At 39.9% G+C, this 17,001-nt stretch overlaps 1 protein-coding gene across 3 annotated transcripts in view; it reads left to right on the top strand.

The window, feature by feature from the left end:
* LOC126248427 (TBC1 domain family member 13) overlaps positions 1-17,001 on the top strand; it is a 249,466-nt gene that overhangs the window by 187,733 nt on the left and 44,732 nt on the right. For 2 of the 3 annotated variants that reach the window (XM_049949412.1, XM_049949398.1), the window contains one exon: positions 8,505-8,586. In XM_049949412.1, the coding sequence (XP_049805369.1) occupies positions 8,505-8,576 (72 nt within the window). In that variant the 3' untranslated portion in view covers positions 8,577-8,586. Of the gene's footprint in view, positions 1-8,504; positions 8,587-12,047; positions 12,163-17,001 lie in introns of all 3 variants that reach the window. The other variant, XR_007545487.1, reaches the window with a different exon arrangement.

Here is a 17,001-nt window from a genome sequence, read left to right as displayed (position 1 = left end):
TAATAATTCATATCAATAATCATATATTTCATCAAAATATTGGGAGTTTAAAGAATAAAGTAGATGAGCTTCTGGTTTGTTTAGAAGATTTAGAAGCTGAGAATGAAATAGATATACTATGCCTGTCTGAGCATCACATTGTTACTGATATGGATAAGGTAAATGTAAGTGGATATAAGCTCTCTGCACATGTAATGAGAGAAAATATGGAGAAAGGAGGAGTTGCCATATATGTCAAAAGTTATCATTGTGCAAAAAGTATAGAAACAAAAAAGTTTTGTGTAGAGAAACATATAGAAGCATGTGCCTGTGAGCTTAAATTAAATAAAGGCACATTTATAATTGTAACTGTATATAGGTCCCCATCAGGAAATTTTCATCTATTTCTGAAAAATTTGGACTCCTTGTTGTGCTATCTGTCAGACAGGGGGAAGCAAATTATTATTTGTGGGGACTTCAATGTAGATTCTCTGAAAGAGGGTAATAGGAAAAATGACCTTGAAGTATTACTCGGTTCTTTCAATTTGACACCCGCTATTGATTTTCCTACTCGGGTGGTAAAGGATAGCAGCTCACTGATAGATAACTTCTTTATAGACCAAGATAAGTTTAACCAGATAAATGCTCAGCCTGTTGAGAATGGTCTTTCTGATCATGGTGCACAGCTAGTTACAATATATGACATAGCTCCATTCAGCAATACTAAACAGTCCTCCAAAGTGGTACGTTCAGTCAACGATTTAACAATTGCAAATTTCAGGGAAAGCCTACAGCAGTTAGACTGGGATGAGGTGTACCGTGAACCTGATGCCAATTTAAAATATAATTTATTTCATGACATTTTTGTAAATGCATTTGAAAACTGCTTCCCCAAGAAAATAGTTAAATATACTCGTAAGAAACCTTGTAAGAAACCATGGCTTACTAAGGGTATAAAAATATCTTGTAACCGCAAAAGGGAAATGTATCTGACAGCAAGAAAGAGTAGTGACCCAGAAACTATCAAAAATTATAAAAACTACTGTGTTATATTAAGAAAAGTTATTAAAAAATCCAGGAGTATGTGTATCATGTCTGAAATCAGCAACTCTGATAATAAAATTAAAACAATTTGGAATATTATTAAAAGAGAAACAGGTCAACCAAGAGCAGAGGAAGACAGTATTACCATCAAATTGAATGAAAACTTTACGAACAAAAAGTCAGAAGTTGAAAATATTTTTAATAATCATTTTCTAAATGTTGTGGATATAGTAGGATCCAGGTGTTCATTAGAAGATGCTAGGCTGTTAATGGAAGAGGCCATACCTATGCAATTTGATACAATTGAAATCTCACCCACTTCTCCCTTTGAAATTAGGAAAATAATAAACTTGCTTAAAAGCAAAAACTCACATGGAATTGATGGCATTTCCAGCAAAATACTAAAAGCTTGTTCTCAACAGATAAGTAAGATTCTCAGCCACCTGTGTAATAGCTCTCTGGAACAGGGCATTTTCCCTGATAGACTGAAATATGCTATTGTTATACCTTTGCATAAAAAGGGGGATAGATCTGATGTCAACAATTACCGTCCAATCTCCCTTCTAACAGCTTTATCCAAAATTTTTGAGAAAGTAATGTATTCAAGAGTAGCTTCACATATCTGTAAAAATGAAGTACTAACAAAATGTCAGTTTGGTTTTCAGAAACGTTTTTCAACAGAAAATGCCATATATGCTTTCACCAGTAAAATTTTGAATGATCTGAATAACCGAACACCACCCATTGGGATTTTTTGTGATCTCTCAAAGGCTTTTGATTGTGTAAATCCTGAAATTCTGCTAGACAAGCTCAAGTATTGTGGCATGAGTGGGACAGTGCACAAATGGTTTAATTCGTACCTAACTGGAAGAGTGCAGAAAGTTGAAATAAGTAGTTCTCGTAACATGCAAAGATCAGCACATTCCTCAAACTGGGGAACTATCAAGAATGGGGTTCCACAAGGGTCAGTCTTGGGTCCTTTGTTGTTCTTATTATATATTAATGACTTGCCATTCTATATTCATGAAGAGGCAAAGTTAGTTCTCTTTGCTGATGATACAAGTATAGTAATCACACCTGACAAACAAGAATTAACTGATGAAATTGTCAATACTGTCTTTCAGAAAATTGCTAAGTGGTTCCTTGTAAACGGACTCTCACTGAATTTTGATAAGACACAGTACATACAGTTCCGTACAGTGAATGGTATGACGCCATTAATAAATATAGACCTTAATCAGAAGCATATAGCTAAGGTAGAATATTCCAAATTTTTAGGTGTGTCCATTGATGAGAGATTAAATTGGAAGAAACACATTGATGATCTGCTGAAACGTTTGAGTTCAGCTACTTATGCAATAAGGGTCATTGCAAATTTTGGTGATAAACATCTTAGTAAATTAGCTTACTACGCCTATTTTCACTCATTGCTTTCATATGGCATCATATTTTGGGGTAATTCATCACTGAGGAATAAAGTATTTATTGCACAAAAGCGTGTAATCAGAATAATAGCTGGAGTCCACCCAAGATCATCCTGCAGACATTTATTTAAGGATCTAGGGATATTCACAGTAGCTTCTCAGTATATATACTCTCTTATGAAATTTGTTATTAACAACCAAACCCAATTCAAAAGTAATAGCAGTGTGCATAACTACAATACTAGGAGAAAGGATGATCTTCACTATTCAAGATTAAATCTAACTTTGGCACAGAAAGGGGTGAATTATACTGGCACTAAAGTCTTTGGTCACTTACCAAATAGTATCAAAAGTCTGACAGATAACCAACAAGTATTTAAGAAGAAATTAAAAGAATTTCTGAATGACAACTCCTTCTACTCCATAGAGGAATTTTTAGATATAAATTAAGAAAAAAAATTAAAAAATATTAAAAAAATAAAAATAAAAAATAAAGAAAAACAAAAAACACAAAAAAATAAAGTTGTTATATTAACTTAAGTATGTTGTTAAATTAACCTAATTATGTCATGTATTGGAAAATTCGACTCATTCCACATCATTACGAAATATCGTATTCATGATCCATGGAACTAGTATTAATCTAATCTAATCTAATCTAATCTAATCAGAATATTTAGATATTTGAGTTCATAAGATCCAATATATTTCCCTCGTGAGTGGGCTTCCTAACCATTATGCTCTAGGTTGTTATCAAAGAAAGCATTTTGTAATGTTTTGCAACATGTCTTTCACACTCACCACTTACAAAACTGTAATTTTCCCAAGTGATTTTGTATGACTATAAAGTCTCATTCAGTGATGGCAGTATGTTTGGGGAACTTACATACTAGTGTACTTATGTTCTCTAATGTTTTTGATTGCATCAGGAAGTGAGTCTGTTGGTTGATAGAAGGACCCAGTTATAATTGTACTCCCACTCCCAATTCTGAGTCTTACCCAAACAGCTTCACATGCAGCTACAATTTTGATCTTGATGGATTTGAGTTTCTTGTCTACTGTGCAAAGGTTTCACCTCCATTTCCTATTAGCCTATCCTTTTGATATGTGTTGAAAATTTTCCCCAAAGATCTCATTGCTTTTGATTTCAGGTTTTCATTAGGTTTCTGTACCTTGTGTTATGTGAACTTCACTTTTTTTTGAGTGCTTCATATTTTTTATGAGTTCTTCAGACTTTGACATTTTGTTGTGAATGTTTCAGCAGTTAACCACTAGGATTTTGATACTCTCATCTAAGAGAGGCATTTCTTTGCTTCTAACAATGAAAATAATCAATTTTTCACAATATTTTTAATTGAATGGATTAAAAAATCTACTCAATAAGTGACAGCAGGAAAACACAAACATAAAACAGGATTTACTTATGGAAGCTTTTGGAGCTGGTGGCTCCTCACGGCAGAAGGGTTGAAGGGGACAGAAGAGGGGTGAAGGAAAATGATTGGAGAGGTTTAGGAAAAGGGCTAAGGTTCAGAAACATCTGTCTCTCTGACGACTTTTCCAAACTCTACCCCTTTTCCTAAACCTCTCCACTCCTTTTCCTTCACCCCTCTTCTTCTGCCAGAAGATGGAGTCACTGGCTCTGAAAGCTTGTAAAAGTAAAACCTTTTTTTATGCATGTCTTCTCCTGCCACTGCTTGGTGAGTAGATTTTTTTATCTATCCAATTACATTATATTTCTTTGCGTCTGATACTTTTGTGTCTGTTATGGCTATCGATATCTGTACTGGATAGATAGTCACCTAATCTGGAAAGCCTTGTGTGCACCCTACACACAGTCAGCTGTCTGGGAAGCAGCCTCTGATGGGTAGTGCACACCTGACCAATTTAGGGCAACACTACACTTCTCAACCCTACACCACTAATTGAGGAATTCACAGCACAGCATGTCACAGGACCTGCACAGTACCAGGTTCAAGCACTCTACTTGATACAGAACCAGGGGCCCATGATCTGTTTTGAAGACAGTTACACAGATTATAAGCTTCATTGAAACTCCATGAGTGAGGCTGGTACTTTCAACCTCCTCTGCCAGTCACTGGACTGACCTGTATGACAACAGAGCCCAGTTGAAAGGTATCGTCTGTCCCAATGTGCATCACAGTCTGCAGTTGGTTGCACCCTGTCCCCTCAGAGGCTGCGAGAATGACATGTTGAATGATGTCCCAAGGCATCCACACTGAGTGCACATGCTGTTCCTTCCCTTCACTTGCTGCTATTTCCAATAGCATACCATTATTCATTGTAAGTTTGAACTGCCAACGATTAGTGGGACCATATCCTATTGTGTCTGCCTCCCCTTGACACAGAACAGACCACATAACCCAACAAGTGAAGTGAGTCTCATTGGCTCAGTTTTGGGTTCAATGAAAGACAGCATCTTGAACTTGTTAGTTTGGGGCATGAGTGTAGCACCCTGAGTTCTACTTGGTCCCTGTCTCCCCTGACAAGGTGCCTAGCCCAACCACTGACATGCCACTCACTGTCAGGTGGATGAGTAGTGATAGCTTCTGTACTTCATGTAGGGGAGACGGGATTCACAGGAGAGGATAGTACTTGAGGTATGTTTGGTATATGCAGCACACAACTCTCAGGAGCCCTTCCAACACACCAGTTCACTTTTCAGCAGTCAGAGCAATTTATAGCTGCTTATGAACAACAACTAACTCATCCAGTTTCTTGGTGATTCATTTGAATGATTTTGGCACTTTGCTAAAAACTCGGGAAACATGAAAAGAAATGAGAAATATCTGAATTGTACTTCAAATGGTGATAATTGTGCCAGTAAGAGTCTGGAGGAAGAATACATTACTTGTAAAAAAATTAAAAAAAAATAAAAAAATAAAAAAAGTGTTGTAAAAGTAGTCAGTGACAAGGAAAAGGTTGTGAGTTTTTGTTTAAACATAGGAAGAAGAAAATTTTTAAGTTACACAGTGTGCAAAGCCACTTTTCTTTCATAAAATCTGAATATGACTTGTATAAATGAGAAACAGAGTTAATGAAATAAGAAATATACACCAAAATGAAACTCACAAAAGGGTGAAAGGAAAACTAATCAGAAGATTTATAACTGCTCGTGAGCTGTTACCGATGGAGATTTACAAGACTGGGCCCTCCCAATAGCATTTGAGATGAACATTGTTAATTTCCAGGCTTCTTTGACCTGGTTAAGCAGATTCAAGAAATCACACAGAATAGGAAGTCACAAAATTGCAGAATTCACTTCAAGTAAACATATTGAGGAGATAGCCATTAATAGGCAATACAACAGAGACAGACAGGCTTATGTGAAGATGAAGCTTGTTGATATCCCCATAACTGCTATGTATAACACTGATGAGTAAGGTTTTGTGAAAGATCTGTGTGCGGACCACACTTTATCATTTTAGGAGAAAAATAAAGACAGTTATGCAGTCGACAAATGCTACAACAAAGTCATATACATTAATGCCGGTGACAAGAATGAGTAGATTACTGTTTCCACAGCTTTATATCAGGTTGCAGGACCCTCAAGGCGAATTAAGACTAAGAATAAAAAAATATATAGGGTTACAATTATTGAACTGTATGAAATAAAATTGTCATATCTCCTGAACGGTTTGTGTTAGGACTTTCAAACTGCACTATTGGCCATGGGGCATGATGGGAATTAGTATGCGTGTGCACCTTTATGTTGTAGGCCATTTGCACATGAAAAGGTCATGGTGCAGCGTGCCTGAGTATGTAGCACTTGTGAAGGTCTACTATGTGAGCAATAACAGCCCAATTGCAGCTCAAAGGAAGTTTGCAAGCGAGTTGAAGATGAAGACAACTGGTAAAAGTATGCTAACAATCATAAATTTGATTTACGAGTTTGAGAGGATAGTTTTCGTGATGAAAATGTCGGGAATGTCGGTCATCCAAAAAGGGTGAAAATGCCTGAAAACATCGAGAGGACATGGTCTGTGTTCCAAACCAGCCCCAGGAAATCGATCAGATGAGCTGCACAACAGATGGGGATCAACCAGGAGAGAGTGCAAAAAATTGTTGTTGAAGACCTGCTTCTCTTCCCATACAAAATTCAAACCCTTCAGCCATTAAGCCCCAGGGCCATGGAACAGTGACTGTGTTTCGCCAGCTCTCTTGTCCACAGAATTGATGAACAGGACTTTGTTGTGAATATGGTTTGGTTTAGTGACAAAGCCAACTTTCATTTGAATGGGTTCGTCAGTAAACAAAATTGGCGCATTTGGGAGACTGAGGATCCACATTTCGTGATTGAGAAGTCTCTTCACCCTCAGTGGTTGACTGTGTGGTGTGCAGTGTCCAGTCACGGAATAATCAGTGTGATATTCCCTGATGTAACGGTAACTACTGAACAGTATGTGAAGGTATTGGAGGATAATTTCAGCCCCATTACCCAAAGTGAATCTGATTTCAACAGGATGTGGTTCATGCAAGACGGAGCTCGAGCACATCAGAACAGGAGCATTTTGGGGACCGCATTCTGGCTCTGGGGTACCCAAAGGCCACTGACTTGTGCCTCAATTGGTCATCATATTCTCTAAATCTGAACACGTACGACTCCTTTTTGTGGGGCTATATTAAAGACAAGATGTACTGCAATAACCCCAAAACCAATGCTGAGCTGAAAACAGCCATTCAGGAGGTTATCGACAGCACCGATGTTCCAACACTTGTGTGGGTCATGCAGAATTTCACTATTCGTCTGTGCCACATCATTGCCAAGGATGGCAGGCATATCAGACACATCATAACCTAAATATGAATGTCTGTAGTCATGTTTACATGTTGAATAAGATGTGTGCATGCTGTAAAATGCTAGTAAAATGAACAATATTCAAACATTATTATCAGAAATTTGCTACAGGAATTGTCATAAAATTGCATTCTTGAGAAATATTCCATTTCAACATTTAAAGTCCCAATTTCTGGAAGTTGTCTGTAATGTGACATCAAATACTGCCATGGTTTTTTCCCCTCTCTCTCCTAGTCACCTTGAAAGAGTTGCATTTGCAGTATTTTAGTTGTTGATATGAACTGGAGGTTATTCAAAAAATGTTTAGTTTTTTGTATTGCTTAGGGTCATTCAAAAAATGTTTAGTTTTTTGTATTGCTTAGGGTCATTCATGAGGATGCACTCCAGATTTTTGTGCTATGTACTCTTGTCACAGCTGCCTCTGCACATTCGCTGATTCATTGCTAGGCAGGTAGAATTGTACAAACTGCTTTGCAGGAAAAATGAGTAACTTAAGCATTTCTTTTTAAAATAATTACAGTGTGTCTTTGTAACTAAAATGTTGACATTCCATTTCTTCCGCTGCAGCCTTCTTGCGTTAAAAAAAAAATAATAAAATAAAAAAAAAAGTTTTAACATGTCAGATTTTACCATTCCTCAGTCAGTTCCACACTCCTGAATGTTTTGACTGTTAATCTTATTCCTTTTCCATAGATTATATTCACAAAAAACATTATGATGTAGAATGTGCCAACAGAAAATCATACATGGATTTCTACTCACCATATAGTGGAGATGTTGAGTTGCAGACAGGCACAACAAAAAGACTGTCAAACAAAAGAGCTTCCAGTTAAAAGGCCTTCTTCTAAGGTAGACAACACACACACACACACACACACACACACACAGGTGCAACTACTGTCCCTGCCTGATGCTGGACTGGAAGCAGCCGTGCATGGTGGGAATCCAGTCTCACTGGTCAGACGTAGCGGTCGTATGTGTGTGTGTGTGTGTTGTCTATTACAGAAGATGGTAGTTTAGTCAAAAGCTTGCTTGTTGAGCAGTCTTTTTGTGTGCACATCAAGAACTTGTTTGTGCCATAGAAGGAGCTGATAAGGAGAAACATCTTCAATCATCAGCAGATATTGAACCATAATCTACATTTTTTCTCTGCTTATTAAGTTTATGCATTATAAGAACTGTTAAACTGTTCATTTATACTGCTGGCTAGAAAATTTTGTTTTGTGTGTTTGATGCTGCAGAACTTTCCATCAATGGATATCCAAGTTGTACTGTCCAAGGCAGCAGAACTAGGTGGACTGAAAGCTTCATGAATTTTATTTTGTAAGTATCACACTTTGTATTGAGTTTGCTTAGGTCATTAATGACATCAAGATAATCATCCTTGTTACTAACATCTGGATTTCTATTTTTTGGAATGTGTTCTATCTATAATGTTATACATTGCAAACTCCCTTCTGGATTTGCTATCTTGGTTTCCTTCATGGTCTGCATTGTGACTGTGATTTTGAGTAGATAGCAGCCAAAGTGCCATTACAAAATTTGGGTTGCACAGAGCTTGACAGTGATACATTTGCACAGGAAGTTCACATGTTTCTATGACACATCTTTAAAGTGATAGCTCTACTTCATAATACAGTGAATCATATGTGCCTACTAAGCCATGAGCAGAGTGTTATAAGGCTTGACTGAATTGTTTTAATATCTTTGGTGATAAAAAATTAGCAGTTGAGAGAAGAAAAGAATCCACTAAACCTGATAACAATGACTTTAAGGAGTGCACAAAAAAGAGTAATCATTTGAAAAAGTTATATCAGTTGCTTTTTGTCCCCTGATGATAGTTGTGTTACAGTTAGTACATATGCTTTTTCACAGTTATTGAATAGCTGACTGATACTGACCTGCTCATATAGCTTAATGCACAATTTAGTAGTTTTCAAGATATGGATGTGTTAGGGATCCATATTGTATATGTGCAGTAGATTAATGACCATTGGTCTGGGATGTGACCAGCTTGAATATGGTAGATCACATTGATAGGATGTATCCTAAGAAAGAGATGAACAACTCATACCAATAATGTAACAACAAAAATAATCAATTTTTGATAATGTAATGTAATTGGATAGTATAATATCTACTCACCAAGTGGCAGCAGAACATGCACATAAAACAAGGTTATACTATGCAAGCTTTCATAGCTAGTGGTTCCTTCTTATGGCGGAAAGGACAGGAAGAGGGGCAAAGGAAAGGACTGTACACGTTTAGGACAAGGAGCAGATTTCGGAAAAGTCACCCAGAATCACGGGTTAGGGGAGAGTTACTGGATGAGATGAGAAGGAAAGACTGATTGTTGTGGAGTGCACTGGACAAGATTTGAAAACCTGAGAGCTTGAGGGTGGAAGACAGGGTCATATGCAAAACAGAGATTACTGCTAATGCTGAGACTTGGAGATTAATGTAAATTAAGGTCAGGTGGTTGGTGAGAACCAAGGACAGGACATTTTGACAGTTGCCATCCTTTCCATGCCAAACATTCCCTCCCATACAACCTTGGTATTTGAGGCAAACATATTTGTTTGGATGAAGACTCTGTAAAACCTTCACTTGTCATAATTACCCCATCAACCTAGTTCAAGAGCAGATTTCCTGGGTCATCACATCCAATCCTGGTACTATTGATCCCTCCAAAAAACAACTTTGGAGCACGTAACTTGTCACTCAGTATTATCCTGGGCCAGAATGTATTACTCGGCTACTTTGACAAGGCCATGACTTCCTAAACTCATGCCCTGAAATGAAATCCATTATGACTGATATTTTTCACAGCACACGTAGAATAGCTTTTCATCACCCTCCCAATCTCTGCGATATCCTTGTCAGACCCTGTGCTCCTTCTGCACGTATATCCCTACTCTATGGCTCCTACCCTGCAACAGTGTCCACTGCAAGACTTGTCCTGTGCACCCTCCTACCAAAGACCTATACCAGCTCTGTACCTGGAAAAACATATACTATCAAAGGTAGAGCCACCTGTGAAATGACACATGTCGTATACACTGTTTAGTCTTTCACATTGGCATGACATCACCAGATTATCAGTTAGGATGAAAGGGCATAGGCAGAGGGTGTATACTGGCAACACACAATATCTTGTTGTAGAGCATGTTCTACAGAATGACAGTTGTGACCTCAGTGCCCATTTCACCACACACGCCACATACACAAGTTTCTCAGAACTTTGCAGGTGGGATCTTGTGCTACAATACGCGCTTGATTCTCCCCACCCATCTGGCTTTAATTTAAGTTAATTTCTCAGTCTCAGTATTTCTTCACATTAACTACTCCTTTCTTCACTCTGTTTTAGTTTTCTGCATCTTTCATTTTTGACTTGTCTATTTTTCGTCATCCCCCTCCCATGTCTGTTATGTGCAATGCACTTAGCTTTTCATTCTTATTAATTTGTGCACGATGTTTTAGTAGTAATCTATGTCTAGCATATTGCCCTGTCTTTTACCTTTAAGCTTTCAGGTTTTCAAAACTTATCCCCAATAACCAGTCTTTCCTTCTCATCCCATCCCGTAAGTCTCCCCTGACCCACAGTTGTGGGCAACTTTTCCGAAATTTACCCCATTTCCTTGACCACTCCAGTCCTTTTCCTTCAGCCTTATTCCTTCTCCTTGTGCCTTACGAAAGAGCCATTGGCTCTGAAAGCTTGCATAGTGTAACCTCCTTTTATATGTGTTTTCCGCCACTGCTTGGCGAGTAGACTTTTTATCTATCCAATTACATGATACCAGTAACAGTGTGATGTATATTCTGAAGAGAAACTAGAAAGTGCAGGTGTACATAATGGGCAGATGAGAAAAAGCAGTGCCAAAACTGATGAGAGGAACACTGCATAAATAGAGTGATGTATACTGATTATATTTCATTTAGACAGTGGCTTTGTCATATTTTTGTAAATTTACAAATATATCAAGAATATATATTTTTCTATTAGAATCAGTGTTTGCATTATCATAAATTTCGAGGCGTAACCATTGGTGGCATTTCTCTGTTGAATATAAAATTTGCAACACAAGAAACATAGGAAGTGTTAATAGTATATAAGTAAAAAGAAAGAAATGAAAACTATTTGAAAAAAAAATTGTTTTATTTTTACTCAGGCAAAACTCACATTTCAAAAATTCTCAGATTTTTCTGGTATTGTATGCACAAAAGAGATTATCTTCTGGCTAACATTCAAGCTTTTATTAATATCCACAAAGTGAAAAGATAATGGTATTTCAAGAGTCACAGTACATCGTATAAGGAGTATAAGGCAGCACAGTTCATTATGTATGTTAATACTAGCGAGTCATGCTGCAGGTGCTAATGAATGCAATTTGTTCTCTGTGGCAGAAGGGTAGTTGAAATGGAAAGTGCAATAGTTAACACTGGGGAAACTTATTGATTATGGATTGTTGTAGGAAAACAGCAGTCCAGTCATACTAAAATTCCCTTAAGATGTAGTATGTAATGCTTTCATTTTGCAGATGATTGCTGGGGAAATGACAATTATCAGGAAATGGTCAAGGTAATTTTTTGCAAACATAAAATAATTAGAAAGACAGAAAACTTTAATGCTGGCAAAAACATAATCATCCACATAACAAATGGACTCATTCTTTCTATGATTTGTGCATGCACAGAAATTTCAACACTAGATCTTATTGTTAGGTGATGGATCGTGCCACATGTTGCTGCTCTGATGTAGCATTATCATGATGTTTTCTAAACAGGGACTGCAGAGTTGGATAAAAACAGAATGTCCCGAAGGCAGAACAGTGTGACAAAGTTCTCAGGGTCTTCAAGAGACTTATAGGTGATCTGCTCTCCCTTGTGGGACCTAAAAAGGTGGGTAACGCACCGAGGAATCCCAAATTATGGCAGATTTGCTTTGCCTGTGTTGTGGTTAGTGACAGTGAAGAAGAAGTGCATGCTGTTTTATCCATTTGAGAATAAACTGACAGTACATAATTTGTGAGTTTACCTTAGATACAGGACTAGTGCACACGAATGCGCTGGCAGGTCGATAGAAACACAAACAAACACATTCATACACACAAAATTCTAGCTTTCGCAACCAATGGTTCTGCCAGCACTTTCGTTCGGTAAGTCACATCATCTGTGTTTTTAGATATATTTTTCCCACGTGGAATGTTTCCCTCTATTATATTCATATCATTAATTTGAACCCAACAATTACGTGTGTTATTGTCACTGTTGCATCTCGAAATCTTTCCTGTCATCTTATTTTCTCTTTCTGTTTTTGCAAGTAGTTTCACTTTGTATTCACCTTCTCCTCTTTACCGAATCTACCATACAATTTTATCCTTCCTATATATACTCAATAATACGTAACCCACTTCCAAACCATAACCAAAAAATTTTGTCCGCTTTCAACAATACTGCTGCTACAAAATCCAGCGTTTCCAGTTTGGCATTACCCCCAAAGGCCTCACACTTAAAGTTCCCATCTCTGGCTGTAATCCTTCTTTCCATCAGTCCCTATACCAGTTCCAAACTGAACAATCCATTGCCCTCACCCACCTAATCCTTCACCTACACATCAACTCAGCCAATGAACACACCCGTCAACTCCTATCCTTAATAAAAGTCCTCAATCTTTCCTCTCCCACATCCACACCGGCTGTCCAGAGCATCCTCCTACAGGCCAGTCGCAAATTAGAACATCATGCCACCCTCCACCTCAAAAAACTATCCAATCTCCTGGTTTCCCACCTCCGGAAAGGCAACTCACTCACCCTCCACAACCTTTCCAGCAAAGCTCAACCTCCTCTCATTGCACACAGACCCAGTCTCTCCCATCTACTCAATCTCCCACTTCCAGCTCCACTCCCCCCAAAACCTCAAAATTCCAATCAACACAATCTGGAACCACAACACCCTAATTCAGTAGTTAACCTTTCCTCCAAACCTCTCTCCCAATCCGAAACCTCTGTCCTATCCAAAGGCCTCACCTTCAGCCCCACTCCCAGATTCAACCAAACAGCCCTTGTCAAAGATTTACTGTCGTACACCCATACTCTCTGCTGGAAATATCACTCTGCCACGAAGAAAAATGATCCTAATCCTACTCCTAATGGTCCAACTCCCCAAGACACTATCCAAATTGAACCCTGCCTGGATCAGTTCCGTCCTCCGTCACAGCAGGACCCACCTCCTCTTCCTCAAAATCACCCTCTCCAAACTTTCCAGGAATTTCTGACTTCCAGCCTTGCCTCTCAATCCTTCTTAAAAAACCTTAATCCTACTCCCAACATCACCACTGCTGAAGCCCAGGCTATCCGTGATCTGAAGGCTGACCAATCCATCGTCATTCTTCCGGCGGACAAGGGTTCCACAACCGTGGTACTTGATCGTCGGGAGTATGTGGCTGAGGGACTGCGTCAGCTTTCAGACAACATTACATACAAAGTTTGCCAAGGTAATCCCATTCCTGATGTCCAGGCGGAGCTTCAAGGAATCCTCAGAACCTTAGGCCCCCTACAAAACCTTTCACCTGACTCCATCAACCTCCTGACCCCACCAACACCCCGCACCCCTACCTTCTACCTAAAATTCACAAACCCAATCATCCCGGCCGTCCCATTGTTGCTGGCTACCAAGCCCCCACAGAACGTATTTCTGCCTACGTAGATCAACACCTTCAACCCATTACATGCAGTCTCCCATCCTTCATCAAAGACACCAACCACTTTCTCGAACGCCTGGATCCCTACCCAGTCTGTTACCCCCGGAAACCATCCTTGTAACCATTGATGCCACTTCCTTATACACAAATATTTCGCACTTCCAGGGCCTCGTTGCGATGGAGCACTTCCTTTCACGCCGATCACGTGCCACCCTACCTAAAACCTCTTTCCTCATTACCTTAGCCAGCTTCATCCTGACCCACAACTTCTTCACTTTCGAAGGCCAGACATACCAACAATTAAAGGGAACAGCCATGGGCACCAGGATGGCCCCCTCGTACGCCAACCTATTCATGGGTCGCTTAGAGGAAGCCTTCTTGGTTACCCAGGCCTGCAAACCCAAAGTTTGGTACAGATTTATTGATGACATCTTCATGATCTGGACTCGCAGTGAAGAAGGAACTCCAGAATTTCCTCTCCAACCTCAACTCCTTTGGTTCCATCAGATTCACCTGGTCCTACTCCAAATCCCATGCCACTTTCCTTGATGTTGACCTCCACCTGTCCAATGACCAGCTTCACACGTCCATCCACATCAAACCCACCAACAAGCAACAGTACCTCCATTATGACAGCTGCCACCCATTCCACATCAAACAGTCCCTTCCCTAGAGCCTAGGTCTTCATGGCAAACGAATCTGCTCCAGTCCGGAATCCCTGAACCATTACACCAACAACCTGAAAACAGCTTTCGCATCCCGCAACTACCCTCCCGACCTGGTACAGAAGCAAATAACGAGAGCCACTTCCTCATCTCCTCAAACCCAGAACCTCCCACAGAAGAACCCCAAAAGTGCCCCACTTGTGACAGGATACTTTCCGGGACTGGATCAGACTCTGAATGTGGCTCTCCAGCAGGGATACGACTTCCTCAAATCCTGCCCTGAAATGAGATCCATCCTTCATGAAATCCTCCCCACTCCACCAAGAGTGTCTTTCCGCCGTCCACCTAACCTTCGTAACCTCTTAGTTCATCCCTATGAAATCCCCAAACCACCTTCCCTACCCTCTGCCTCCTACCCTTGTAACCGCCCCCGGTGTAAAACCTGTCCCATGCACCCTCCCACCACCACCACCACCTACTCCAGTCCTGTAACCCGGAAGGTGTACACGATCAAAGGCAGAGCCACGTGTGAAAGCACCCACGTGATTTACCAACTGACCTGCCTACACTGTGAAGCTTTCTATGTGGGAATGAGCAGCAACAAACTGTCCATTCGCATGAATGGACACAGGCAGACAGTGTTTGTTGGTAATGAGGATCACCCTGTGGCTAAACATGCCTTGGTGCACGGCCAGCACATCTTGGCACAGTGTTACACCGTCCGGGTTATCTGGATACTTCCCACTAACACCAACCTGTTAGAACTCCGGAAATGGGAACTTGCCCTTCAGTATATCCTCTCTTCTCGTTATCTGCCAGGCCTCAATCTCCGCTAATTTCAATTTGCCACCGCTCATACCTCACCTGTCTTTCAACAACATCTTTGCCTCTGTACTTCCGCCTCGACTGACATCTCTGCCCAAACTCTTTGCCTTTACAAATGTCTGCTTGTGTCTGTGTATGTGCGGATGGATATGTGTGTGTGTGTGCGCGCGCGAGTGTATACCTGTCCTTTTTTCCCTCTAAGGTAAGTCTTTCCGCTCCCGGGATTGGAATGGCTCCTTACCCTCTCCCTTAAAACCCACATCCTTTCGTCTTTCCCTCTCCTTCCCTCTTTCCTGATGAGGCAACAGTTTGTTGCGAAAGCTTGAATTTTGTGTGTATGTTTGTGTTTGTTTATGTGTCTGTCTACCTGCCAGCACTTTCATTTGGTAAGTCACATCATATATGTGTGTCAGTGTCTGTGTCTGTACACTAATCACACTTGACTGCCTTCTTTTCCCAGCACAGTCATATTTTCTATCTTGTATCTATATTGTAGCTGCCTCCTTCTATATTCCATCTGTTTTCTTCTATATAATTATAAATTGAAGTCTGCCTCCACAGTTCCGTCTATATGTTCAGGTTACTCTCAGAAAGTATTATAGGAATTTTGATAAGATTTTCACTAATAAATACAATGATTTATGAGGAAGTTTGTGTACGTAATTTATAAGTATTTTGTGCAAATTGGCTGAACTAAACTGGGTTAAAGTCTCCTGGTACGGTGAAAACAATGCCATCCCCATCTAGTAACTGGTAGAACTCCTTGTAATTGTGGTGACACACACACTGATCTGTGTCAAAGTTGTGTGGCAGAGGGTACATTGTACTGATGTTAATGTAGCAAAAGATGCTCCATACTGGTATTGTGCAGCAGAGAGTGCTTCTTACCAATTTTGTGTGGCAGAGGGTGCTCGTGTAGCCAGGCAAATTCATGTTACACTCTGGTATTTGGTGATGTGAGCCTGCTGTGGATAGAATCTGCTTCGCAGATAAATGACGAGGGCTGGTGAGCCTGCCAGCCTGTCAGTGGTTTTTGGACAGTTTCCATTACTCAGCTAGATAAATATTGGGCTGTCACCCATTTCCTGCCTCAGATATATGCTACACAAACATTTAGGAAATGTTCTCACACTTGAACATGAGATTTACTTTAGACACAGACTGAGGGGGTGCACAGATTCTGTCCCGTATGGAATGGTGATGTCAGGAAGGGCATCAGGCCATCAACAGTCACTATCATTGGCAAAACCAACCCATATAATAGTGCCAACCACATAGAGAAATGGGACAAGGTTAGTAAGAAGAAGAAGAAGAAGAAGAAGAAGAAGAAGCACAGTGATGCTTCTTAACAATTTTGCATGGCAGAGGGGTGCTTTGAACTTATGTGTGGCAGATGATGCTTCCTAGCTAGTGATGTTACCTTATAAAGGCATGGCATTGTTGCGTGTTAGAAGGTGCTTCTTACCAGTGTTGTGTGACAGAGAGTGGTCTAATGTTGTGTGGTAGAGGGTGCTCCCTACCAGTGTTGTACATGAGGTGTGACATGTC

This window comes from Schistocerca nitens, chromosome 1, assembly GCF_023898315.1.
Source record: "Schistocerca nitens isolate TAMUIC-IGC-003100 chromosome 1, iqSchNite1.1, whole genome shotgun sequence".
NCBI lineage: Eukaryota > Metazoa > Arthropoda > Insecta > Orthoptera > Acrididae > Schistocerca > Schistocerca nitens.
This window is presented reverse-complemented; position numbering and strand designations above follow the sequence as displayed.